Genomic DNA, 27,580 nt, shown 5'->3' on the forward strand with positions numbered 1-27,580 from the left:
AAAAAAAGAATGGGATGTACTTACTGGAGTTCAATGCTGAGGCTTCTTCCATAACTTTTGTACATTTGCACAAGCTGCCCAGATGTCACGGCTGTCTGCAATAAGGTCTTTATGTACAAGCAGTCACTAGCTTCTCCAGTTCCCATAAAACTTTTCAGCTTTGATCTTCTACTGTTTGTTTTCAGGGCCAGGGGCACAGAAGTTCATGCTCCAGCCCTTTCCCAAGAGCTCCCCGTTTTTCTGCTCATTTTGCTTTGCAACCAACAGGGGAAATGGAAATCATGTTGCCCTCATTGCCTCTTTCTAGCCTCCGCTCCTCTATTTATTTCCATCTTTCAGTCTGCTTTTTCCTCTCCTAACATCCAGTGGAGTCAAAGCAGAAAGAGAAGGGGAATGAAAGAAGGAAACAGGGATGGGGGAAAGGAAAATAGAGTTGAAATAAGAAAAATATATACCTGTAAAACTGAGAAGGTAAGAGAAGGAATAGAAAAATGAAACATCACTATTATTTTATTCTGTTTTGTACCAATATCAATTATTTTCAATATAAGCCCAAAGATGGGAGATGAACCAGGAATCTTGAAACACAGAACTTGGCATATAATGGAGAAACAGAGAAGCTGAGCACAAACTTCTCTTCCAAGCTCTTATATGGGTGCTTACACCTGTTGCTTAGGCTCATAACAAAACAACTGCAGAAACTCAGCAGGGAACACCATAGCATTTGTGAGGTTCATCCCAGCCGCTCAGCAGTGCTGCTGCAGCTCTGCAGTAGTAAACAGAGTTATTTTGTCCTGGTAGCAACAACAGTGCTCCAGGGGAAAGAGGGAGGGGGGGCCCCTCTGACAATTAGATGTGAGCTATTGATGGCAGCTTTCACGGATGAGTGCACAGAGCTAAGGATGTATGGTAACTGATTTTTCTGATGAATTTATTGTATACTATAATTTCGGTCCCACTTACAGACAAAGCAGATCTACCATGGGAGCTGGGCTTCAGAGTTGTTCGAATTCTCTGTCAAAACCCTTTAGAACCTCAGAAGTCTGAAGAGGACCTCAAGCAGGGCGCAGACAAAGCTGGTGGGGCAGAGTAAGGAAGCTAATCAGAAACACCAATCTGAGTGCTTCACAGTCACAGAAGGCCTGATTTGCAGGCAGTTTAGCATCTGCAGATTCCAGCGGGAGTCCTGAGTGCTCAGCTGTTCCCAAATCAGGCCTATAGACAGGGGAGATCTGGGGGTTGATTTGCTCGCATCCTCCCGGCCTGACTGCTTTCCTGTAGGGCAATGCCGACATCCAGCGGGTAGACTCGTGAATTACAGCAGTATTTTTACACGGCGTGAGCTGTTGCTGAGTCTCAACGCGGAATCCTGGCAAAGGGCCTTCTGATAGGAGTTCCTGTGCTGTGATGAGTGGCTCACGACTGAGAGCCCTGTGCTGTTCTTCCGACTCCTGCATTAACGTAAAGGAGAATTTAAGTCCTCTGTCTTAGTAAGAAGAAAAGGATTTGCTCTTTGTGGAAATGCTTGCAGCTCTGTAGTGACAGTCACTCTGACACTCACTTCCCAGAAGGGTCTTCTTTGCTTTGTTTGGTTCTAAACCTGTGATTTCCTGATCTTTTGCGGTATAATAATGCGTTGCTCCAGCACGTGGTGAAGGCCTGGCAGGGCAGGACAGCTTCAGCTGGATCGGGAGTTTATGATATAAATTATTTGAAGCAGATTCAAAAGCATAAAGTCAGTGAGAGCCACAAGGTCCATTAGAAACGAGGACACGTGCTGGGCTTCTGTCACTGCCTGCTAACCACAGGCCAGCCGCTCACAAATGCGTTGTTTTTTTTCCTCCAATACCTAATCAGATAACAGGGGATTTTCGTTCACACGTGTACTTTGGCACTTTAATCCCTGCGAGTGACGCAATCTGACGTCACACCTCGACGTCACACCCCGCGGCTGCGGCCACGCCCCCTTGCTGCTCGCACAGCAGCGCAGGCCCCGCCCCCAGAAATCACACCGCTCCCGGTGCCCGCCCTCCTGCCTCTGATTGGTTGGCCCTCAACTCGCTCCGCCTTCCATCGGCCAGCTCCGCCCCTCCCCTCCCTGTTCCTCCCGGCGCTGCCCTCCCTGCTTTGCCCTGAGCCCCGTCGCTCACTTAACCCCGCCCTTCATGGCGGCTTGTCCAATCGAAAGCGCGGAGTTTTGAGCGACACTACCGCTACCCAATTAGACGCGGCTCCAGCGGGGGGTGGGGCCGAGCTGGCACCTCCTTCCGCAAGGCGGCGGCGGCGGCGCTCCCTGACTGTAGGGGCCGGGGGCTCCGCCGCGCCCCCGCCCCGTTGCGCCTCACCGGGACCGGAGGCGGTTGCCGCCGACCGAACCCGGACCCAAGCGCTCGTGGGCACTCTCCTTCCGCTCCCCGGCCTTGCGGTGCTTCCTTCAGCCCGGAGACGGGCGGCGGAGCCCCCTCCCCGGGCAGGGCCTGCGGGCCGCGCCCCGCCGCCACCCCTCCCCCCGGCCGGCCGCACCCCGCCGCCTCCGAGCCGAGGGGAATGGGCGGTCCCGGCCCTTAGCCCCCGGCCGCTCCTCCTCCTGCCGGGTCCCGGCGTCTCGGCGGCCTCCGCCCGATGCTGGCGGAGCCGCCCGGGGTCTCGGCGGCTTCGTGAGCGCTCCCGTCGCGCGGCCGCCATGTCCGGCGTGGTGCGAACCCTGAGCCGCTGCCTGCTGCCGGCCGAGGCCACGGGCCGAGAGCAGCCGAGACGGGAGGGCAAGGAGCGGAGCCGCGATGCAGAGCGGGAGGCGAGGCGGAGAAGCCGGGAGATCGACGCGATGCTGGCCCGGGAACGGAGGGCCGTGAGGCGCCTGGTTAAAATCCTGCTGCTGGGAGCCGGGGAGAGCGGCAAGTCCACTTTCCTCAAACAGATGCGGATCATCCACGGCAGAGAGTTCGACCAGAAGGCGCTGTTGGAGTTCCGGGCCACCATCTACGAGAACATCCTCAAGGTGAGAGGCGGGAGGGGCATCGCAGGCTCACCCCGTTGTGACAGCTGGGCTCTGGGCGGCCGGCGGGATTGGCGGTGTGTGCAGGTGCGTGCGGGGCGGAGGCCTTTGTGTGCCCGCTTGGCACTGCGGAAAACCTCGACGGAAAAGGAAAAAAAGCCAACAAAAAGGGCTCAAGGAAAGTTCCCTGCGAAGGGGATTGAGGAAAGCTTGGTGGAAACGTGGAGAACGGGAATAGGTGTGGTCTGTGCTCTGGGAACAAACATTATGAGAGCATCCCCTGAGTCCGAGCTGGAGGAGTTTTATCGTGCAGAGATGTGAGGTTTCTATGCTGTGAGTCTCGGTTAGATGAGAAAGGGGTCCCTGGGTGTGTTGTGACTGCAAATAGCTGAGGTGTGGTTTGTTGTTAGGACTGGGGGTGCAGGTGGTTGGAGTTGGACAGCATGAGGTGCCAGCCAGCACGGCTCTCTAACTTTGTTCTGGGATCTTTCTGAGCAAGTTTTGTTTGGTGCTTGGGCAGGTTCTGCTCTGGCAGGTTCCTTTAGTGGCTGGAGAATACCGAGGCTGCTGGGAGAGCCTACAAGTAGAGCCCTTGTTCTGCAATTAAGGGAAAACAACATTGACTAATTTCTGGGAACAGGCTTTGGTGCCCTGTGCAGGTAGAAGTTCTCATATTTCAGAAAAGTGTGAAAGATTCATAAAACAGCTCACTCAGTAATGAGTCTCACTTCATCTTCATAAGTTCTCTAAAAGAACAGCTGCTTTCCTGTCTGTAGCTTTTCTGTAAGACCAACTCCATTCTTATGCAGACGTGGATTTGTGAAGCTCTGTCATATCTCACAGAAAACTTAAGTAAAGGGAGCTGTGTAAATGAAGGATAAAACAGTTACCTTTGAAATTTCAGATATGTTTTGAACGGTAGATACATACGTACCTAACTGCACACACACACAGTGATTCTTGCTTTTAGAATCTCACTGTTCCATCAAGAACTTTTCCTTCTGTTGTTGAACAGGAAAACTATTGACTGATTCTCTTTTCCTTTACCTTTTTAGTCGGTTTCTGGAAGCACACTGTGTGTTACGTGAGAATGTACACATATATTACAAGGCGTTTGGTGTTTAAGCTCTTTTTTTTTTTTCATTGAAGTTACCTGAGCAAAAAAAAATTGGTACAGGTTATTAGCTCCACACCTAGAAATAAGGAGCCTCATCTTACAGGGCGTCGTGCTTGTTTTGGTGCTGTCAGGAAGAGACTTGTGAAAACAGAAGAACCTTAATGAGATTCTTCAAGTTGTTATGAGCAATAGTAATTTGAGCAAAATGTTACAGTATTTTATATATACTGAATATAGAGAGTTCTACAGTAGTGTTCAGTAGTGTTCAGTGTGCTTAGAAGCATTCCCATCTTTTAGTAGAGGAAGCTGCATTACACACTTGAGGCACTTGTCTGCTGCATGGCTTTGGGCACACTTACAGAACTTGGAGTAGAATCCCGATCCTCAAGGTAGCAGTTTTGGTTTTCTGATTCCAAGACCAGTACTTACAATGTTTGATGGAATGTTGTCAGCTGATTGTGCTTTTCAGCCTCCTATTAATCAAAGAAAAGCTTAGAAGTATTGTTAAAGGGAGGTAATATGCTTTAATGGAACACCTTTTGGGCCTTGCAGATCATGGTTTGGGGGTGTTAGGTTGGGCTAACCTTGTAGCTACGCGTACAGCAGCTGTTTAACTCTTCCTTTTTTGGTTTCTACGGATGGCAGAGGTGGCTCTTGAGTAGGAACACAGTTTATTCTTCACCTATGCTTCTGGGGAATAGCTTGGGAACAGGCATTATGACAAGAGCATGTGGGAGGGAGAAGAGCAACCAGCGGAAACAGTTTTCTGATGAGGAGGTCTGAAGCTGGAGAAGGTAGTGAGTGTTCTGTTTCTCTTTTGCTAAACTGAAAGAGACATGATAACACAGTGAAACCAGGCCATAATCTTCAGGAAAAGCCATGTACCAAGGTGGGTATGTTGCAGGGCTTTTGAAACAAGCATTTTGACAGAGAAGTTTAGCTTAAGGCAACTGTAAAAAACTTCCTTATATTGTTGTTATTTTTTTTTCCAGTGAAAAAGCTTAAATAGTTCCCAGTGAATGAATTTTGCTGCTTTGACAATGTAAATTGTCAAGTGAATCTGATTGCTGTTCTTTCTGTAATGGTGTTTAGACTAGGAGTTATTTCCCGTTTCAGGAAGTTCAGCCTAGAATGCTCATCCATTAACACTAAATGGAGCGGAGATCTCTGCGCATCCAACTTAAAAGGGAAGATGAATTCTTATAATACGATATGTGGACATCGTGAAATGGAAACGGTCGTGTAGAATAGCATAAAAATCTGTTTGACGTTGTGGAGTACAGCTGCAGCAGCCGTGCCCCTTTTTGCATTCAGTTCTCAGCATTGTCTCATAATGGTTCTGTTAAGCTTCTGCAGCACTGAGATCTGAGTTGGAAATGCAGTGTAAATCTCTGGGATTAAATGGTCAATTTTCGTTTTCCAACCGTGACTGAACTTCGCTCTGAAGGAAGGAGGATTACTGATCTCTCAGCAGCACTTGGTATTTCTGAAGTGATTTTGCAGGGCGTTATGCAGCCTGCACAGCTTCTGGAAACCAAAGGAACTGGTTTGGAGAACAGAACCTGAAACCTTCCCGAAAATAATGGTGTGAAGTATGAACTGACGTTAGTGTCAGCTGCTTCTTTGTGCTGAGTTGTTAGCTTCTTGCTTTTTTCTGATATGTCTCTGATGTTGAGTTCTTTCCTTACCCTGTTCTCCCTGTTTCTCATCCCCCTCTTCGGGAAACCCTAGTTAGAAACAAAATGCTAAAACTAAGTAAATCTGTGATACAGCATTTACTTTTCCATTTAGTACAGGTGATAGTTCAGGGCCTCGCTAGCTTTTTCTGGCATTTGTGGGCTGGTCTTCAAATACATTAGTTTTGCTTTGGTTTAAGGTAAATAGTCATCGGTTAACTAGGGTTTTGCTTGTTAATCGAGGCTAAGTTTCAAAGTAACTTTTTGAAGCTTTTTGATGATGGGAGTGAAAAGCAGCAGTGTTAATGCTGAGCTGTGAGTACACAGCCTGCACAGCTGAGCACACCCACTGGCAGGGGAAGGTTGGGCAGGGGAAGGTAGTGTGGGGCTGTGCTGCAGCATGAGTTGAGGCAGCTCCTGGTTGAACAGAGCCACTCAGAAAGCTGTTATGCACCCAAGGTTTCAAACGTAAGCAAGAAATGGTTGGTGCTGATGTAGGGGTGCTGTGGCAGTGCCTTCTAGCTGTAACTGGGGGAGCGAGCTTTCTGTACCCTTCAAAATAGCTGGGGTAGCCTTACTACTCTGTTTGCTGCCTTTGATAACAGCTAAAGAAGTCAGGGAGTCGATGAATCGTGGCTCTGATGTTCCTTGTCTAAATGTTTTTTTGTTTCAAGTATGAAAATATCATGCTGCTTGAAAAAACCCAGCTTAGCTGCATAAGAAAATAATTAATCCACAAGCACCCGAGCAGCACTTGCAGCAGCATGTCTGGGAGATCCCAATCTGAAGGAGCGGGAGGGAAATTGGTTTATAAAAGCCTGAAGCATCGTCTGTTGAATTTTTAAATTTTTTTTCCCCCTGATTTTGTTGGTTTCTGTGTTGAAATTGGGAAGGGCAGCTCAAAGCTTCGTACATCCGTCAGAGTTTTCTTGCTGTCTATGGCCTGGATCGCAATGACTGGCCACCAGATTGAGGAGCCCAGAGCTGCAGAAGGGACTGCTCAGGAAATGATGTGTGACTTCACTTGTGGGCTGTGCCTGGGGAAAACAGCCCGAAGGTGGAAGCTCCCCGAGGGCAGACATGGGGTGCTTCTGAGTGTCACTGCAGGGAGTGCGGGCAAACCTGAGAGCGTGTTCCTCCACAGCTTGAGGCTGAGGGGCAGGAAGCTGGCCAAACGAGGAGCCCAAATGGAGCTCATTTTAAGAGATGGTTCGGGCTTCTGCAGCTGGTACTAAAACCTGCACTGTTGCTGCTTCATTGTTTCAGGTGTGAGTGGCCTTACTGTTACCAAGTTACCATATGGAATGCTTTTTTATCCTTGCAATTTTTTAGTTCCAGTCAAGCACAGGCTCTGAGCAGTGGAAAAAGTATTGCATTTATACTGCTAATGCATTTCTCCTACAACTGCAGGGCAGCTCTCTTTCCTCTGTGTGAATTCCTGTAACTCTTTAAACTGAGTGAACTCCATCTTTCCTTGGGTTTGCATGGAAATGAATTTGGAAGCCCGTTAGGAGGGGATGCTCATGGCCCAGCTTGGTGCTTCGAGGTGGGAATCTGGCTGTACTGGAGCAGTTCATTGCAGGACACCCGTCTCATCTCCACTGGGACAGCATCTTGTGAAAGAATGCCAAGGAGAATATGTTGCAGGAACTGTGGCTAATTAGGAGCTTTTCCATTAAATTTAACATACAAGTGCTAAAGCTCCGTGTTAGAACTGGTATTTAAATCTGATTATCTTTGCTCTAAGCATTGACTGTTCGGTGGTTATTTTAATAAGAAAAGTAATATTCATAAAACTATTAATGGAAAAATAAAACCCCCAAACCTGGGAGTTGTCTCGGCCTTTTTGTTCCAGGTCCATTTGGTCAGTGAAATACTTAATTTCCACTTTGTGTGTTTGGGATTTCTCACATCTGAATTCCAACAGCTCTGGTGGTCTCTGCACATTTTAGGGTATCTTTTAATTGGGCTCAGAGAAAGCAATCTGTCTTCATCATGGTGGGCAGTGGAGAGGAGCAGTGGTCAATAGTAAGGATAAATATTCATTATTGCTCCAAAATAGAGCTTACAATGCTCTTGTGATGTAGTCATTAGTCTTGCAGAACATGAGTTGTCCCTGGAGACTGCAGACACATACTTTGATGTTTTCCAGACAAAACTTCAGTCGCTTGAGTGACTAAATTTGGGAGCTTGTGTTATATTCAGTTGTTTCAGTATACGTATATTTATGTAATTCACTTGGAAACGGTATTGGCAAAGAAAATTCTGCTACTATCAATGTTGACGAGACAACTTTAAAGCAAAGGCAAACTAGCATATGTTACTTTAAGAAGCTCAATAAAAATTACAGACAGAGGAAAATGTAGGATTCATTGGCTGTAGAGTTGTGTGAGTTTCCTTCACTTGCATGGATTTCCCTCATGGGGAGGCAAGCACAGCTTGTCTTGAAGGTGAGGATCCTCCCTGCTGGGTGCTGCATGCAGTTGTGGTCTTGCAGAATCCTGTGAGGATGCTTCTGGAACCCAGATGTGTCTTCAGCCCTGCTGACAGTATGAACTAGAGGCTGTTGTGATGGTCTCAGGAAGAGGAGAAACCTGGTGGGGTCATTCTGGAAGCGCTGGCCTTGGAACTTATTTTAAGGTTCTGTGCTAGCTGTCACCTCAGGTGACATCTCATTGCTTTGTGCCTGGTTGCAAGCCAGGCATACATGAAGAATACTGTTTCTTGTGCATTTAGCATCATTTTGCTGCATTTGGTCAAAGATAAGGGCTCTTCTCAGAATTTCCAGCTAAGCAGACATTGCTGCTCCTCGTTCAGAAATTCAATGGCTGATCCAAATGTTCCTTAATGTTCATGGTGTTTATTTGTGGGCTCAAAGTAATGACAAAGCCTTCACATGGCAGAGGGTGGAACCACAGCACCAGGAAGGATGCCCCTTCTGGTGGTGCTTGGCTGTTGGATGAACTGCTCTGTAGCACGAAGCTCCCTCCTTAGTGGCATTGGGTTCCTTTCTGCTGTTTGAAGATGAACTTCCAAGGGCATAGATCAAATTAAAACATCATAAATGCCTTTATGAGACCAAGCTGTGTAAATCTGTCGGTCTTGCAATTAGCTTTGTTTGGTAATAGATCTCCTTCAGCCCAGTGTTCTAGTTGGCAATAAAAAAAAGTGCATGTGAATACATCTCCAAACCCTGACAACTTTATTTTTAAAACATGCATTTGAAAATGTCTTCTTTTAGAACCTAAAGAGCTATTTTCTAAAAATACACATAGGTTACATTTTATCATCTTTATTTGCCAGTGAGCAGTGCTGCTGAAAAGCCAGCTCCATCTCTGCCATGCAGTTCTGCTCTCTCGTGCTGGCACTCACAGAGCTGCTGTAGATTTTTGGAGCAGCCTTCCTGGCTCTGTGCTGCTGCCAGCTGCATCACTTTCTGCTGCTTCCACATAGATAAGGGCACAGCAGAAATATCAGACCAAGGTGGGAGCTCTCCCCGTGGCTCAGCTCTGTATGAGTTGCTATGAATTGTGATCCTCAAGTGCTGTCAGGTCCTTGTCAGCAGCAAGGAGGAGCACGCACAGTGAGAAAGATGTTTTGATCTCCTGTTGCCTGCAGTGTTAATGGTGGTGCAAAGCCATAGGGAAGGGCAGTGTTACCTATTAGCTCTGATTTGGAGCCTCACAATTAAGCAGTGACCTGCATTTTGCTTACAGCAACCATTTCTGTGAGTGGTTGCTGGACATCGAGGGCTTTGGTGTGAGGTTGAGCAGTGTATTGATAGTACCAGCTTTCAGCATCTGCTGCAATATTGTGTGTGTTGTGTAGTTCATAAAATGATTGCAAAAAAAAAAAAAAAAAATCAGTGTAAAAGATTTCTCTGTTTGTATACCAGGTCTATTCTGCAAGTTATCTCTAGACCTTTGGCTATAATAAATAGCCAACATTGCCTGGCTGTAGGCTTGGGTGCAGGTGAATCTGGTCCTCCCTTATGGACACATCTTCCCCAGACCTGTTGCTTGCACTGCCTGTTTGGTGCTCAGCCATGCTGCCTTCACCCAGCTGTGAATTGGACCATCTGGTAAAAGGTGTGGGATTTCTAGGAGAGATAAGCCTTCAAGTACTGGAACAGGTGAATAATTTAAGAAACGAGTGTTGTGTTTTAAGTGGTGATAAATACTGATGTAAGATATTCCTAAGTCAAGCTGCTTCTTACATACTGCAGCTGTTCTCTTCCTGTATTGCCAAGTACCACTGGTTTCAAGTGAAATTAGCTGGTGATAGCCTTTCTTACAATGCCACAAAGTAACTCAGAGAAGGAGGAAAAATGTATTTCAGTCCTACTTGTAAGCATTTGTGGAAATGCTCAGGAGGCCTTTGTGCTGCTGATGGGCAGCAAACAATGTGCTCAGTGCCTTGACAGCTGTGCTCCATCAGGCCAGTGCTTTGGAGTTCTGTCTCTGACACAAACAATTGGGTACAAGAACAGGGCAATGTGATGCTGTGGGCTTCTCTACCAGCCTTTGGTTTTGGAAACTTCTTGAGCCAGGAGTTGCATCTGGAATGTAATCAAATAGTCCTCTTGGGGCCTTCCTCTGTGAAATTATCTTGGTTGGTCTGTGAGTCCATTTATACTTCTGGCCAGCATCCTCTGTAACTGAGTTAGGCTCATTATGGGGTGTGTAGGAGAAATCCCTCCTTGTAGTTGAACTCAGCTGTGTTGCTGTACACAAGTAGTTGTGCAGTGAAGGGATAAAAGCAAATAATCTATTTCTTTTCTGTAAATAGTTTTTACTCTCTACAGATTTTTGGTATGTCATGCCTTAGTTCTGTCAAAGCTGTAGCTGAGATTTAGTATCTCATTCTGTGTAAGATACTTCATGAGATAGATCACATCACAATTCCCCTGCACCTTTTTGATTCTGACTTATTTCCATTCATGTTATGTGCATTGTACAGTGACTTGGATGTGTTTAAAAATTGCTAGGAAAGGAATTGGACAGAGAACCTTCTTGTTTTTCCTTTCTAACATTCTTGTATGCTGCTGTTTTGCCTCCTTCTAGTGTTTGACAGCATCCTTATCTGTGGAGTTGAGTTCTTTCCACCTGTGCTTGTTCCACGTCTGCTCTGCAGCACGGAACCTTTAGCTCAGCCGAGCTGTTCAGAAGTTCATATCCAAAGCTTTTGCCACATTTTTCTGTATTCCAGTTTTGAAAACATTACAGCAGTTGACAATACTTAGCCCTCTGAATGAAAGAGAGAATTGGTGGTTTCCTTAGTAGTAGAAAATCAGTAAAAATGTCACAGTGTTGGGAAGGCTTAGTGTGAAATGGGTGCTGCACTGGAAACAGAATGAGGAAACCTTTCCTGTGCCAGCTTGCACCCCAGATTTTTGAGGTAAGGATTACTTTGTTTTGGAGATTTGTTTCTCCTCATCTTTCTGACATCTGCCCATAGCATTTATAGTTTGGGGAAGATGCTGCAATATTAGATTTAGTTTAACCTAACTGGGGAATCTTGTTGAGTCATAAATATATTTGAGCACTAAGAGATGGGGGGAGGAAACATTGGTTATGCTGCTTTTGTCAGGCTTCTACCTGTGAGACATTTTAGCTGTAGTTTTAAAAGCTGGTGTGTTGTAAGCATCCTGACTAGAGAAATACTGTTCCTGTGGTTATCCACAGGCCACCATTTCTGCTAACCCATGTTCCATTTCTGATCTTCATTCCATGTTTAAAATTGACCTGCTGTGTGCTTCTGCACGTCTGTATTCTGCTGATGCCCCTGTCTGACTGCCAGCTCACCCCAGGCCAGGCTGTGCACGTGGTTTGGTGGCAGCCCTTCCTCCCTCTCTAGCAGGCACTGGAAGGCAGTGTATGCTCCCCACAGGTAACCTTGAGGTAGATAACATGCACAGGAGCAGGGAGTTCTGTTCCTTCTCTTGCCCGATGGACATTCAGACCTGCTTTGCCAAGAAGCTGCAGCCAGCAGATAAGTAACTATTCTGGGACCCGAGCAGTCTCTACACCCGTGATTAAAATTCTCTTCTGTGTTTTTTTCCAAACAAATGGTGGAACTTTCCTTAACAACAGTCTCTGGAGATCCTGCACGTCTCCGGTGGGAGCAGTAAAAGGCAAAGCAACAGTATAGGGAAAGGCATCAAGTCTGAAGTCCAAATACCACTACGTCTTAGCAGCAACTGAGAGTTCTTGCCATCGTTTGCTTGAGATGCCTGTAGAGAACAGGAGTGGCTGTGAGCTGGTGAGGGTTAAATCCATCAGAAGGCTGAGGATGGAAAAGCTGGGGCTGAGCCGAGGATGGCTGCAGGGAACTGGAGCTGGTGAGAGGTCAGAGCTGAGCCCTGTGCACTGGCAGAGCCCAGTTAACCATTTGTGTCCATAAATACAGCTTCTCCCTGCACAGAAATGAACCTGGTGTTCAGGTATCTAGAAATAGCAGTTCTCTTATCTGTCCTGGTTACAACAGTGTTTCTGGAAGGAATGAATTGTGAAATGTTCAGCTGGGGCTGAAGGGAACCGGTGCTGACTTCGAGTTGTACACAGGTGACTGCTGTACAGTGTGCAGAAAAATCTACAATGTCAAGAGATGTGATGTGGGCATCTCATGGAATCATAGAATCTTGGATGTGTTGCTTTTTTCCTTCAGGCTTGCGCTTATTGATGCCATTCAAATAAAGCAAATGCAAGGACTTCTGCTAATAAAGCAGTGCATTCTGTAACTAGGAATGGGAGTGGGCTTTGGGGCTGTGCAGCAGAGTCACTGGATGCCTTGGACTTACACTAGAAGTTCATAAGTGTATTCAGTTTTCTTGGTACTGTCAAGATCTGTTCCCTACTTCATAAAAAGAAAGTAAGAAACGCTGGAGAATGAAGTATTTACATTTTTGGGTGGCTGCACTTCAGGAGCACTCCTTGTATGATGACAGCTGAAATGCTTTGTTTTGGGATCCTGTTCTGTGACACTCAGACTGAGTTGCTCTGCATTTCCCTCCCCAGTCCTCAGCTTCCACTGGAGAAGTTACTCCTCCTGCTTTGTGGTGTTGTTAAAGGGTGGGAGACACAAAAACTTCAAGTGTTGAGAAAGCATGCTTGCCACCTTGATAGCTTGAAGTACACAAAACAACAATCAGTCTCAGTGATGTGGAGGTTCATGTGCATAGCTTTGGAGACAACTTCAATACTGTTACTTTATATTACAGTTTATTTTCATAAGATGCTACCCCAAAAAATCAGCACAACAAATGGTTGTTTAATATAACCCACAGATTTTTGCTTGTGAATTAAATGGTGCTGAAGATGCTAAGCTGCCTTTAAGTCTTATCCATTATTAAAATGATTCTTACTACTGGCAAATAAATATTGTCCATCTGAAGCTATTAGAAACAGGTGTGTTAGATTCAAGGCTGAAGTTTTAAAGTTATTTAACCTAAGTCTGTTTGAATTTTTGCCACGGACAAGAAACTAAGTTAGTTAGCAGGCACTCTCTGTAATCAGTGTGTACTTCTATTTTTAATCTGTTGGTAATAGTCTTTGTTCTGCTGCTAATATTTTTTTCCATGTTAAGAAATACATTGTGGCTAGTTTGCTGATCTGAGCAAGCTTGCTCTGTCTTCTTTCTGGTGGGGTGGTGCAATGAACAATGCTCATGATTCTCTCCTGAGTTCAGTCCCATCAGAGTAGTGTTTAAAAAAAAAAAAACAAACCCTGAAATTCAGGCAACTCCGAGTTCTTGTTCTTTTCCACTTCAATCTCTTCATCGCTGACTTTATATCCAAATTATTCTTTAGGGCTGCAGGGTTCTGGTTGATGCACGGGACAAACTGGGAATCCCTTGGCAGTACACGGAGAATGAGAAGCACGGCATGTTTTTGATGGCTTTTGAAAACAAAGCTGGGATGCCCATCGAGCCTGCCACGTTCCAGCTGTACGTACCTGCGCTGTGCGCCCTGTGGAGGGACTCAGGAATCAAGGAAGCCTTCAGCCGTCGGAGCGAGTATCAGCTGGTGAGTACAGCCCTTCTCCTGGTGGGAGGGGAAGAAACTTCCCTGCTGTATAAATATCTCCACAGTTGAAAGATGGCTTGCTACGTGCAGGGTTTAGCCACCATGTGAGCTGTTTGTAGTTACGCTGTAAATCTGAGCGCTTCAGCAGCAGGAACAAGTGGTGATTGGAGCCAAACTTGAAAAACTACATGGCAGTGAGAGGGAGTGGAAAAGTGCGCGACTGGATAAACTGGAAGAGCAAGAGGAACCAAAAAAGGCAGGAATTGGTTGAACTAAAAATATTTTAGCAGCTCAGTAGTTCTGTTCATAGTAGGTCACTGATGAAGGCACGCTTAATTTGTAACTTTCCAGTCCTGCCAGCTTGCACTGTATTGATACTGGCAAACTGTTCCTGCATGCAGATCTTTTGAAGTGAATACACCACCCATTCTGGCTGCTGCTGTTTGACTGTTTCTTTTCATCCTGACGCCTGCAAGTGAAATTTGGATAAGCAACCGAGAGATGACAGTGAGCTTGAAAAATGTGCAATCTTGCTTGCTTTCTTGTTATTAGGTTTTCATGCTCTAGCACCAGAATAACTGCACTTCTGGTGTGGAATGTGTTTCTGACAGCTGTTCATAATCCACTCCTTTTTATTCCTATGCCCAAGATGGAGATGGCTTTTTTTTCTTTTATTTCCATTTCCTTTTCAGTGAAACGAAGTAGAGAACCGTGCAACATGGTGTCCCTGTTACTGGTTCTTAGAGGATGACACTGGATGATTTATTTTTTTTTTTTTATGATAAATGTATCTTTGTGATTTTAGAGTATTAATAATGGCTTAAACTGCAGCTAGAATTCTTTGCTTCCAGTCCACAGACTGGATTCAGCTTTTCTTAAAGCTAAAGGTCAGATTCCCTATTCCTGGATATGTTATAAATGTCATTTAACTGGAGTTAGAGCCTAAAAACATGCATCTGAATAGTCTCCCTTAGGCCCTTACACAGAAACTCGATGAGACTATTGAAAAACTAGAAAAATTTGTAGTGATGAGATTCTCCTTGTTTTTTCATGCTATTGCTTCTCGTGGCTTCTCCAGTGTTCGGTAGTGTAGTTAAACTCATAATGCAGACCTTTGGTCTTCATCTGTCTCCGCTATTAAGATACCTGTTTGGTTCTTGCTGTGCATCTTTGAAACCTGTTTCTTGAAGTACCTTGAAAACAGCTGAAGAATGAGTAAAATGATGAGGTGAATTCATCACAGGATGATAGTAAAAATCTTGTTTCCTTAGGCTAAAAAACAACTTGCAAGTTACTACACTGGGCGTAGAGGGGGGATGTGCCATGGGGAGGAGAGAGTTTGGTTCATAATTCTTAGCATCTGCAGAAACAGACTAGGCCTTTGCTGTTCTGCTGTGTTCAAATGTGGAATAAAAAGCTGGTTCATGCCATGGGGGACTTGCATTTAACATGAGACAACTACTAAGAGAATCCAGTATAATGAGCAATAATTGCATCAGTTGCCTATTAATTTTTTTTCTTTTTTCTCAGCAACACTGTGATCATGCATGAGTTTCATTTTTGTGGAGAAATTCAGATTGGGATCATGTGGTATATTCATCCTTATTCTGGATAGCAATAAAATTACATCAAACTGGGGTGGGGGAAAGTCTAGCTAGTTGAATAAATAGCATTCCAAGATCAGTAGGCCTACCTCTGCATTCTCTGGCTTTGAGAGCAGGATTAAACAGGAAATACCAAAAAATAAAAAAAAGCTCTGCAAAAATGAAGCATAGAGGCATGCAAGTGATCATTTAATGCATCCTCATCTTGCAACATTGCAGTGTAGTTCTATCGTATGTCTGTTTGGATGGCATTCATGTGACCTGCTTAGCGTTACTAGGGTAACTGGAGCTGCTGCAGCACCAGAGCTGTGTGCTTATCAAAGCAGAGAGAGAGAGTGTACTGCAGAACACTGTTGGTAGCTCAGTCCTGCTTCGTGCATCCGTGGCAGTAACATCCCGAAATTCCCAAGTGCTATTCCTTTCCTTTGCAGGCTGCATCGCTGGATTATAAAACACCTTCATTTCTGAATTATATATAATTTATTTTTTAATATCATGGGTTGTTCTCAAGGGTACAAATACTAGTTTTAGATTGATTGCTAAACGAACTTGAGGTTTTAATAACTTGAACCTGTTCTTGGCCTTGCTTCTAGACCCAGCAAAACACACAGCCCAAGTGTGAGGAGCTTAGAACCAGGGCAGGTTTTGTTGTTTTGGTTTTACGTTTTTTAGGCAGTTTAGAACTGCTAAACTTTTTGCAGAAAGCAGATAGTTTAGGGAGATGCCTCATTTATAATTGCATATAGCGTATATAAACCTATACCTTAATTTAGTTTAAACCCTCCCTGGAAATAGATTCATGTAAATAAATAAATGCCAGGTTTAGCAAACTCCAAGAAAATCATTATTTTCTGAACTGATTTTAGCTAAGGCTGAAGAGAACCTCTGAATCAGCAATACTTCTCTTATTTAAAGTAAGCTTTTTAATGGAATATGCTTGGTTTGAACTGTATTTATTATCCTTATCCTAGTTTTAAAATCTTCTCAAGTTTAAAGCTTTACATTACTGTGGTTTTTCAAACGTTGTCCAGAAACGTTCAGAATTGACAACCTTGCTCAGCACTCGTGTTCTCTTCACCACAGCTTCAGAGTCAACTGAACATCACCTCGTTTTATTATTGCCAGTACTTTGGCTCCAGCAGTTACTCCTCCAGTCAATGCTGTCCCGACTTCTAAGCCAGAGGATTTTACTGGTCTGTTTTCGGAATTTATTTCATCAAGTTGTGTAGCTTTGCTTAAAAATAGAAGATGTTTTGGTTGGTTATCAGCAGCTGGAAATTACAGCAATACAGGTGTCTTCCGATGGGCTGTAACTGAGCGAAAGGACTGACTCAGCAGCAGGAAACTTGTTGAAAGAAAATGGCTCCGACCATAGCCGTACAATCTGAAAGCTGCTGCTCTGGGACCACAGAAGCTGCCTCTGGGCATTTGAGTGTTTTCTGCTTCAGCCTAGAAGTGCTGGCTGTAAATCCCTGTCTGGGTCTTTGAGCCTTTCAGAAACGAGTGGGTGGATTCTACAATGACAGGGTGCTTTTCTGCCTCTTTTCTTTTTTTTTTTTTTTCCCCTGTCTTTCTTAAAGCAAACCAACCAATTTCACTTTCCTTTCACAAACCTCAGCCTCTCCCCCCCCAAGTCTGTCCCCACCGCCCCAAGTTCCTCTGTTCCTTGTATGCAAGCCAAATCGTCCGGGGACAAAAGCTTCATTGTGTTTGCTACATTGTCACGGCTCTGTCCTTTTTAACTACTAGAATAAGGAATTCCTTTGTAATCAGTATGTGATTCTTCTCTCTTCTCCCTTGCCCTCATTATCCTACCGCATTTTCTGTCTGTGTGCTAGAAAGGAACACATTTATCGTGTGTCTGAAAACGTCCCGTAACATTTTGATCTTTGGAGGTTGCCTGCGGTGGCTCGGGCAGCTGGGTGTTAATTCTTCCTTCCCAGCAGGTGGAGACAAATTCTGAGTGCTTCCTCATAGTAAGGGACTTGAAATCACAGGTACACTTTTGATGGAAGGGAGGGAACTTCCTCAATTTGAGCCTGTAACAAGTATTTCGGTATTCTGAGTTCAGGTGCGTGTGCTAAAATGAGCTGAAAGGTTTTCTTGCACCCATAATAATGCGAGTTCCTACAACATCATAAAGTGTGGAGACCAAGGCCAGCATAAGTATCATGTTGTCCAGATAGTGGTGGTGGTTTTATTTTTTTTTCCAGTGGGAGAATGTGAGAAGCCATTCTCTTTGTTTTGATGTGTCTAGAACCAAGCATACAAAGGGAAGGGAGGTCCCTGTTAACAGGGTGGGTAAAGATGGGCTAAATAGAGCTCCTCGTGCAAGTAGATGATACTTAAGTCATGGTTAAAACCAGCTGCATGTCATGTGCTTGCACTATCACAGGGCTCATATTAAAAATGAGCAGATTTGAAAGCCAATCATCTGGTTTTGTTGATACGTTGAAGTAAAATGTCATTGTTTTTATTTGGTTGGGGTTTTTAAACATGCATATTGTTTTATCTCCATCCTAAATACTCTTAGTCAAAGCAGTATCTTAAATTGAATTACTCTTGCTCTTTCTCTTCAGAATACCAAGTCTTTCTAGTCTAACTTTGTATTTCAAGAGCTCTTGAACTACTCCAGTGGTACAAATTATCTTCTCATCTCCTCAGGATTGATGGGGCTATTTACTCTGAACTCCAAAGCCTATTAGCAGTAAAGGCAACTGTGCCCATTTATTCAAATGCAGCCAGACTGGTTTCTGACTTTTGTGTTCACAGATAATTTACCTTCTTGCAGAAGGGAGTGAGGCAATGCAAGGAGGTTGCAAAAGGAATCCATTTTAATGCAGTTAATGTGCAGGATATACTCATGATCCACCACTGAAATATCAATTTAATTATTGTTATTGATGTTCTCTACAGTTGTGAAACTGTTTAATGTGTATTAATGAGTAATAGGTCCTTTTAAAAGTCAGCGTAAGTAGGAAGTAGTGGTTCCTGAGCAAGATGTAAGGGGCTTGCAAATATAGATGAAAACTTACTACTGTGTCTGCAGTTATTTTTAGATCCCTGTTCAGGGAATTGCATGGAACACTTCCAGTAATATTTCAAATACTAAGAGACTCTGAAGCCTTAAATGTGGGAAGACTCTGGAAAATGCCTTTCTTTTACCCATTTTTTTGGGTGTTTGGGGATATTATACAGAAGGAGTGATAGTGCTGTATAACCAAGCTTTCACTTAAATTTTCCACTTGTTTGTTGTTAAATTACAGTAAGATTTTGTTATCTTAGTTATGTTAGAATTCTGAAATGGGTTTAATTTGGCATAAGATGTCATAATAACTTCAAGGATCATTAACTTGCCAACTTCATGTAGCTTAAATAATATCCTGTTCTGGATTCATAGCAGGGTGAATTTTGTAGGTGTTTTGTTTCAGTTAAGTATCTAAGCAAGGCTTTGTGCCTGTAATATGGCAGTTAAGTACCAGAGGTCCAGATTTAGTTTTGGTTCTGTCCTCTAATCCCAAGACCTCAAATGTTTCTGATCATGTTATGTAGTTTGACTCATCATGTTATAGTGGAAGTAGTTAATTGCTTGTTTAAGTACAATACTGCAAAGCATTGTGCCTGGTCTGTAGTAGGAAGGATTAGCAGTTGGAGTCCCTGGATTCTAATCCTTGTTTCTAAGACCAAATAGGAAATTTTTTTTCAGGTCAAAGTCTCAAGTGAGAACTCTCATGCAAAAGTGGCATTTTGTTAAAGGAAGGGAGAATTAATGAGTTTTAGGCCAAATTTTATTAAAACCAGAGAGGTGGCAAAGCAAAATGTGCCTAGGAGCCTTTGCACAAGGTTGTGTGGATGTTGGCTAATGCTCTACATGTAGTTTGTCAGTTTGCATATGCAGAAGTTAAATACTCAGCTTGCACTGTTCTGAAAACAGGTGTTTCAAATAGATGCTAACAGTCCTGCTGCCACCAGAAGATCTCCTCGAGCACCATAATGTTTGGCTGTACCAGTGCATTACTGGTGTGTTGTGACAGTCTGGGGGATTCAAATTCAGTACTAAGCTGGGGCAGGAGCCAAAGTTGAGGATGCCTTCATAACATGTTGTCTGTCACCTAAAGCAAGGAATGCTTCACCTGATAATGTCAGTTTTGCTATAAGCGCCACTGAGCAAGAGGTGAGAAGTTGTTTAAATTAAAGTAGGTTGGATTCAAAGGTCATAAATCATTTTACACTTTGAATCATTTCGAGTTCTAAGAAAATCCACTTGTGCGGTATCTTCTTAGTGAGAGGAGCTGCTTCCTCAAGCAAAACCATCCACAGAAAGCTGTGTAAGATAGTGAAGCAGTTACTGTCTGTTCTTAAGTAATTTTTGCTATTGGAGAGAAATGACGAGAACCAGAAAGGTCATGAATTATGTTTTCAAAACAATAAAAATGGGAAAGTGTTAGAAAATAAGTATTGCGTTTTGTTACCAGAAGTCTCAAGCAAGGATTACAGCCTTCTGTATGAATGATTCCTGACATAAAAAGATTCCTGACATAAATTGTTCCTGGGCCTTAAACTGTGACAAAATGCAACAGCTGGATGAGATGCAGTCTGCATGGAATAGAGAAGATAAGTTGGAGAGTAACAAGTAGATCACACGTAATAAATAGATAACAAGAAAGTAAGATGCCTACCATATGGGAACTGAGACAGACACTGAATAAAATTAATAGGGAAAGGCCTATGCTGCTTACTATTCTAGAACCCTGTCTAGTGAATTCTTGGCACTCTACAATTCTTCCATCTCTTTTTCCTTCCCCTTTTAAAGGTCAAAAACTCCTCTGAAGGCAAAATCACCTCTGAAGATTGTAAAAACGTACAGTGTGTTCACACACTTCATTAATTCCCCACTGTCTGGATACCAAAAGGTTGAAATTTAGACTTTGTGTGGTCCTACTTTGTACCTTTTAGGTTCTTGGAGGTAGATTAAAAAGCCTGGTAATTGTATGGCACTGTGTAAGCCTGTCTGTAGGAGTTCTTGCTTTTGGCCCTTGGATGCCAGTAAATCTTGACTGTAGTTTTGGTGTGGTTAAGGTGAATGCGAGAAACGGCTTCACAGATACAGCTCTCATGTTGAAAGTGCTTTAGTATGATTTGCATCTTGCATGATGGCTTTCCATTTTTGTGGTCAAAAAGTTTCGTTTTGCTTGTGTTTTTTATTAAGGGTGAACTTTTGTTTTTACCTCTCACTTCTTGAGCCAATTAGAGAACTGCTTGGGTGTCCCCAAAAATGAGCAGAATAAATGTGGTGGTTGTCCTTGCCTGTGTGTGTGGTGGTGGCTATAATTTGATGTCTTACCTTCAGCCGTAACAGCAAAACACAAAATCAAGTTCTTAGACTGGAGAAGTCCTTTTGGCTCCCAACTCTTGAGACTAAATGCCACCCTGCTTCTGGAAAGAAGCTTTAATTTTATTAGGCATAAAATAATTAGAAAAAATACTCAGTATGTCTGTCTTTGCAGAATTGTTGTTCTAAGTCCTAATTAGCCCTACTCTAAATCTTGCAGGAGTGTATTGAATATAAGGATTTGTTCAGAGCAAGTACAGCTGTAATTAATCTTTGCATTCCCATCAAGAAATGCTGGCACATGCTGTGAGAAACAAGGAAGGAAATTTTCAGTTCAATCTGTCTGAGCCAGTACCCCACTGCAGCTAAAAAACATGGGAGTGATCTTATTCCTTTCTAGTGTACAGGAGAGTTCTGGGCAGAGGCAGATCCAACCCAGTGAGTTGACTTGAGCTGTTGATTTTGCTGTTTAGTTTCCACCTCGCATTTCTAATGCATCTCAATAACTTGAGAGACTGCAGGATTTGCACCAAGAAGTACCAGAATATACTGCAGAAGTCTGGGCAAGTTAAGTGCCTTTAAAGGAGAGCTGTCTGCCTGACTAAGGGAGTCTAACAGTTAACCACTGAAACTTGGTGGAAACTGGAGAGAACTCATACTGAACAATAAGCATACAGGTTAAAGCTGTGGTAGTGCATGAGGACACAATAACTGCTATTCTAGTCACAGCAAAATACACATGTTATGCAGGGGCATTTGTGTTAATGATTGTTCATACTAGAGTCTAAAAACAACTACAGAATATTGCTCCAGGTGGAAAGGCTTGATTGTCGGATGGGATTCTGTCAGTCTCAAAGATCTAGCTGAAATGGAGACTGGGTTTGTGTTTCCATGACACAGGTTTTCAGTGGTTTTTGGTGTATTAAAGCCACATGCAATTGTTCAAGATCCAGTAAGGATCATATAGCTCTGTAAAAAGAAAAACGGGCTCCTGCTGCTTCCTATGGGCTATATTAGTGCTTTTCTGCACTCACAGCAGGTTTCAGAAGTTTGTTTTGGGAGGGGAGGCTGTAGAAAAGAAAAGAATGATTTTCTGTAAGCCCATTGCCCTGACGTGGCTTGCTGTGCACCAAGAATGCTGCCAGTTCCAAGGGCAGCCTTCTGCAACTCTTCTGTATTTTCTCTGTAGTAAGTCTGCTTTCTCTTGTATTGGAAATGGATTCTGTCCTTTCCACCTAAAATCAGAACGGAGAGTGACTTCAGTGGCCTTCCAAATTACTCTGAAGTGTTCTCTTAAGAAAAAAATAGTCGAGGTCAAGGCTTGAATTTTTCAAAGGGGCCACTGAGTTTAGTAGGATAATGGTTAATGAATGCTTTAAAGCTTTCCTGAGTTTCCTGGTTTCTTGGTCCTCCGCAGCTTACAACTGCAAGTACCAAGCACAGATGAACAAATAAGTGATGCATGAAGAACTAGATCTGTTTTCATGAGCTAATCTCACTGGTGTATTCCCTGGGCTTTTATGCTTGTTTAGAAAAGAGATATCTGAAGTTGTTCTTAATGCACAGTGTAACAAGTCACATTTAATAAGCCTGTATTCTTGAAAAGGTAGAACATGCAAGAAAGCTGAAAAGGAAAATGCAGGTAGGGTCATCAGCTAGCAATAACTTTGTTGTATTTGTGCCAGCTATCCAAACCCTGGTCGCTTTGTAAAAACTTCTTGTAAAGACTGACTTTCTTTAACCTGCTTTTCTTCTCTTATCTTCCCTCTTCCTACTCCCTCCCTCCCAAACCTGCCATACACTAAAACACTGAGTGTGTAATGCATAGTTTGAGCTTAGTTTGGGCTGTAATTCTGTGACAGTAATCATGGTGAGCGATAGGAAATGGTGGTTTAGGGATTTCTGCCCTGCACTGTGTTCCTGTTTGTGTTGGCTTAACTTTATTGGAAGCTGTGCTGTAAGTGGAGAGGCTGATGTGAGGCACTGATTGTATGCACAGCTGAGGTGGTGACATGCCGTGGCAGTGAGGAAGGAGCAAACAGCTAGCATCAAACACGAGCACAAGTTACCTTAATGTGTGGCTGCCAGAGAATGATGGCAGTGTCCTTCTCAGACAATTGTTCCTTTCCTTCATAAGATTTTCCTCATGCTAAAATGAAACACCTGCACTACAAGGATGCTGTTTAGTTTTCTCAAATGTTTGCTCTCCACTTTGTCACAAGTGTATCACAAGTGTTTGTGTAACATTCAAAGTCAATTCTCTGTTCTCCATGTGCACTGAGTTCAGTGAAGGAGGTAAGAGGAGGGAGGGAGAAATATGGTGTTTGACTTGTGATTTTTGAGTCTGAGTGAAGTGATAGCTGTGCAGCATTGGAGATTTTCATACGTATGTTTGGTAACTTGATGCATCTGAACAAGGTACTGCTCCAGAAAACCTCTTGGGAGTTCATACTGCGGCAGACTGATCAGCTGTGAGTTGAACAGTGGAAGGAGGAGAGATGTCTTCTCAAAGGAGAAGAGTAAATGTAGAGCAGAACTCTTCTTTTTCTGAACCTGTGCTAGCTGGGAAACCTTTCTGTTACAAAGCCAGAAGGCATGATCTCTTCTCATTCATTTGCAGCTAAACTTAAAGCAGCTCTGTGGAGTGAACATAATTTGCTGTATTATTGACTTAGGATTTGGGGGAGGGGAAAAACTTCTTGGAAACATCATGCAAGATTTTCTGTTTGAGAAAGTGGAAAACATGTTGCTCTGAGAAGTAATTTATTGACACCTTTCAAATGTCTCCTCTGTATACAACACAGATTCCTGCAGTTCAGACTGTGGCAGACTTGTGCTTCACTTGGCCTTACTCCTGAACAAACTGTTGATGTTTGTCCTTAGAAGGTCTGCTGTTTGCCCCACCCCCAAAGCCTCTTAATTTGACTCGCTTTCCATGATGCGCACTTAATTCTGCTTTGGGAAAACTCAGTAAAATCTCAAACTGAAAAAAAAATGGTGGTTTATTGATGGAACTCTTTCTCCTATTTAATTCTCTCCGAATTGTGTGTTTAAGACTTCGATCTGTCTAGTTTCACTCTGGTCAGATTATAGCACTGAATTAATGATGTTAGAGGTGTATTTATTGGGAAGGATGCAAAAGAAGAACCCATTATATCCTCTTTTTCAGTTGTCCTTCTTCTGGTGCAGCATATGCGTTCTAGGCTGCGAGGAGCTCGGATGGCTGTACACATGGCTGGGCAGCTTCCCCACTGCAGCTCAGGAGAATGTGACCAGGGCATTAATTGGGGTTTTTTTCAATAGGCCAGTTTGCTCAGCAGCTTGTAGAAGATTGTTAAACCTGCTTCAGTTTGCACTGTGGCTTGATTAATCTACACATGTAAATCAGGCCTTAAGGATGGAATGCAAGTCACTTATTCCAAGTCACTTATTTCAATTATTAGTAATTTACTTGAGAATTGTTTTAATATGTTTAAAGCACTTGATTCTTATAAAGCAGATGAGTTTGTGTTTCAGGGTGAATAAGAATAAAGCTTTCTATTTGATACAAATCTATGATATTATGAAAGAAGAAAGCTCCACAGTGATTTCTAAAAAGCCTGAGCTTCGTGACAGTTTGGTTACGGGATGTCAAAGGGCTCAGGTGTAACTTTCAGGTACTGAGCAGCTTTCTGAATCTTGCAAGATTATCGTTTTAATCTGTGCTGTATCTACATCTTAGTTGTATGCATACAGACAAAATGAGAAAATCTCTATAAAGTTTTCAAATAAATGTGTGGGATAAATGACTTTCCAGTCCTTTTAATTATCTTAAAAACAAACATGGGGGAAAAAAAAAAAAAGCATTAAAAGATGTCTGAGCTGATTTTTATGCAGCAGATGGAGCATTAGGGGCACCTTGGAACAAATGCTTTGGTTTAGAAGTAGAGTAGGAAGTCTCATTCTGTGTGATACTCGAGGTTATTCCTGTTGTAAATGCATTCAAGTTGCTTAGCTTTCCAGCTGGCTGCCTGCCATGGAAAAGTCCAAGCTCAACATTCTCTCATGACTAGTCTTAGCTGTTTTCTTCAGCCCACAAGATCTAAGATACTCTTTTCCCATCCCTTTATCTGATAAGATTTGAAAGGGAAACTCACTGGTAAACTGATTTTGTCTTGATCAGATAGCCAGCACTGCTGACTAGGTTCATCCATAAGGTAATATTTTTCTGTCGGTGTCTTTTCTAGTTCTGCAGATGTCTCCTGTAAACAAAACAAGTTTCAGGTTTGCATACTGCTGCAGAAAACAAAGCTGGGGACTAGGACAGCCTAATGGTTTTGTGTGTTAGGCTGCATTATTTTTGATGGCTTGTAGAAACACCCAGCTGCTTTAAACTCTTCATTCATTGGAAATGCACTTTTTTTTTTTGCCTGGCTGCTGCCCACTGAGAATAAATGGGATCGTTTTCCAGTCATTCACCAGGAACTTGGATCCGTCTATTCAGTTACAGCTCAGAACTTTCTTTTAATGGTGGCAGGCTCGCTGCTTTCAGTCGCCTTCCCTTATGCGTTTGAGCTGCCTGTGCTTGGAATGAGAAGTTGAGCTGGCGAGCGTTAGTTCAACTTCATCAAGAACCTCCGGTGTCTGAGATGAAAGGGTTCTTGCAGCAGCTCCACACAATGCATTCCCTTTGTTGGCAGGGAAACAGGAAGGAATCCTTTCATGGATGCTTAGGACTAGATCTGTTGTCCGCTGGTGCCAAGAGGAGTATGTGAGCTGGGTGCACTGATGTTGGCTACAGCCATCAGGCTGCTGTTCTTTAACCGTAACTGTGTTTCTTCCACATGAACTCAGCCTGTATCTCTGTCTATCTGCTCCCTGGATCTTTCTAGTTACTAGTCATTGAGGGCTAGGAAGTGCTAAATCACTGTCGTATGCTAGTCTGGCTGAGGCTTTCTTTAGAATTCAAAATAATTATAATAAAAGCAGTGATTTAATTCTTTTACATTGCTGTTTGCAACGTTGTTTTGTGTGTAGTTGGTACTGTTTTCTTTGTTATTTGTACCTGCTTTTCTTCCTGACAGTGTAGGTCAGTGAAGCAGTTACAGAGACAGTAAGAAAAGGTAAAATCAGAACAACAGGGATCTGTGCTAATGTCTCTTGAAGCCTAGATTGGAGGACGAGCCCGCCTTAGTCTGAAAGAAAATTCCTTTTGTCCTAGAGTTACTTACTAGTGTGCATATTTGAGACAAATGGACAGAATTGCTAACGTACCATTGAGTAATCTATCTCCTCTACATCCTGTTGATGAAGAAACACCTAGAATTTGGGGGAAAAAATGTAAGATTTTTTTTCCTCTGCGCAGCTTCCAGAAAGAGGTGATGTATTTATTTAATTGCTGTAAAAAGCTGGACTGTGTGGGAGTTGCCCTTCACCACAAGAACTCTGCTCCTGTTAAGTGTTCCTATAACTTCACTCCATTGCAGGACCCTCAATTCTTGTTGCTGGTGTGGGAGCTCAGACTGGCCTGGACTTCTGGGAAAAATGAAATAAATACTTGATCCCATATTTTTTCATATGCTGCGAAGCATACAGTTCAGCCAATGTGTCATGTATCAAAGCGGGATGAGTTTATAGAAAGCCATCCTGACTTGGACCGACGAGCAGATTTTTGCATTGCCTGTTTGTACTGAGCTGACAAATAATGGATTTTTAAAATATTTTTAGTCTTCTAACATGTGATACTCACATTGTATGACCACACAGCTGAAGGAAGAGGTAGTTTTTAGAAGCTTAGAAGCAAACAGTCCGTTTTGTAGCTGGTATGTTTGCAGGGTACAGATAGCGGCGACTTGGATAAGCTCTGGAGTTGCTGGATGGGAGCCAGCAGCTCTGGCTGTTGTTAAGGAGGAAGTTGCAGAAACCTGGTAGTTATAGTTCAGTATGGCTTAAATAATGAGAAATGGTTAAATCTCTGTCTTGGAATTGGTGATTGAAAAATTAATGTTTGTCTTGTGTCAGTAAGTGTGAGTGCCCAGACAGGATGTAGATAATATCTGCAGAAGAAAATTACAGCGTGGAACAGGCATTAACATTTCAGCATTTTGGGACAATTTGGGTTACTTCAGCATCCTTCTGAGTGGATTCTGAGCAAGCACAGACATGCTTGTCTCCTGAGAAACTAATGCTTTAGAATTCTTCAGCTGTTGTGGAGAAGGGTTTGCGCTTGAGGCTGTGCTAACTCTGCCCTGTTAATAGTGAGGCTGAGCAGAAGTACAGAATTAGGAGTGACTTGCTGAAAGAGCAGGTTATTCTTCCATGAGCAATTTTATTTATTTACAGTTACCCCTCGTGAGAGCTTTAAACCTGGTTCTTTGGGGTTTGCTACTCTTTCTCTTGGACCAAACCAGGGTGTGGAAAGTGGAGATGTCTGCGTGCTCACTTGCAGAGGTTACATGGATTATGATGCTGGGCCAGCAGGTCTCTCTTAAGAAAGCATTTTCTACATCTCTTTGCTGGCGAGATCTTGGTTTTTTTTTATCTCAACATATGGCAGAGTAGCTGATCTAACAGACTCCAGCATTTTCAAACGATAGTCTCCTGGTTGCTTTATTCTACTTCAGTGTTAACAACCTTGTTCTTCCCTTGGGCCTCTGCTTTGGATATATTGCCCTTAAAAAACATCTGGAGTTGTAATGTTCAAACCTCTCAGATCAACAGGTGATCAAAATTCCAGAAAGCATAGAAAAATGGGATCTCTGTATTTGTCTGAAAATCACAGGTATTACTTTCAAAGTAGCTTTGTCTTTTCTGTTAGTGTGTGTCTTTGGCAGACACAGTGGAATAATACTTCA

General features: G+C 43.3%; 1 protein-coding gene across 1 annotated transcript in view; it reads left to right on the forward strand.

The window, feature by feature from the left end:
- Nucleotides 1-2,292: 2,292 nt before the first annotated feature.
- GNA12 (G protein subunit alpha 12) overlaps nt 2,293-27,580 on the forward strand; it is a 37,419-nt gene continuing 12,131 nt past the window's right edge. Inside the window, exons 1-2 of the mRNA XM_052679790.1 lie at nt 2,293-2,998; nt 13,596-13,811. Of these exons, the coding sequence (XP_052535750.1) occupies nt 2,684-2,998; nt 13,596-13,811 (531 nt within the window). The 5' untranslated portion in view covers nt 2,293-2,683. The remainder of the gene's footprint in view (nt 2,999-13,595; nt 13,812-27,580) is intronic.

This window comes from Tympanuchus pallidicinctus, unplaced genomic scaffold (assembly GCF_026119805.1).
Source record: "Tympanuchus pallidicinctus isolate F22 unplaced genomic scaffold, pur_lepc_1.0 scaffold18, whole genome shotgun sequence".
NCBI lineage: Eukaryota > Metazoa > Chordata > Aves > Galliformes > Phasianidae > Tympanuchus > Tympanuchus pallidicinctus.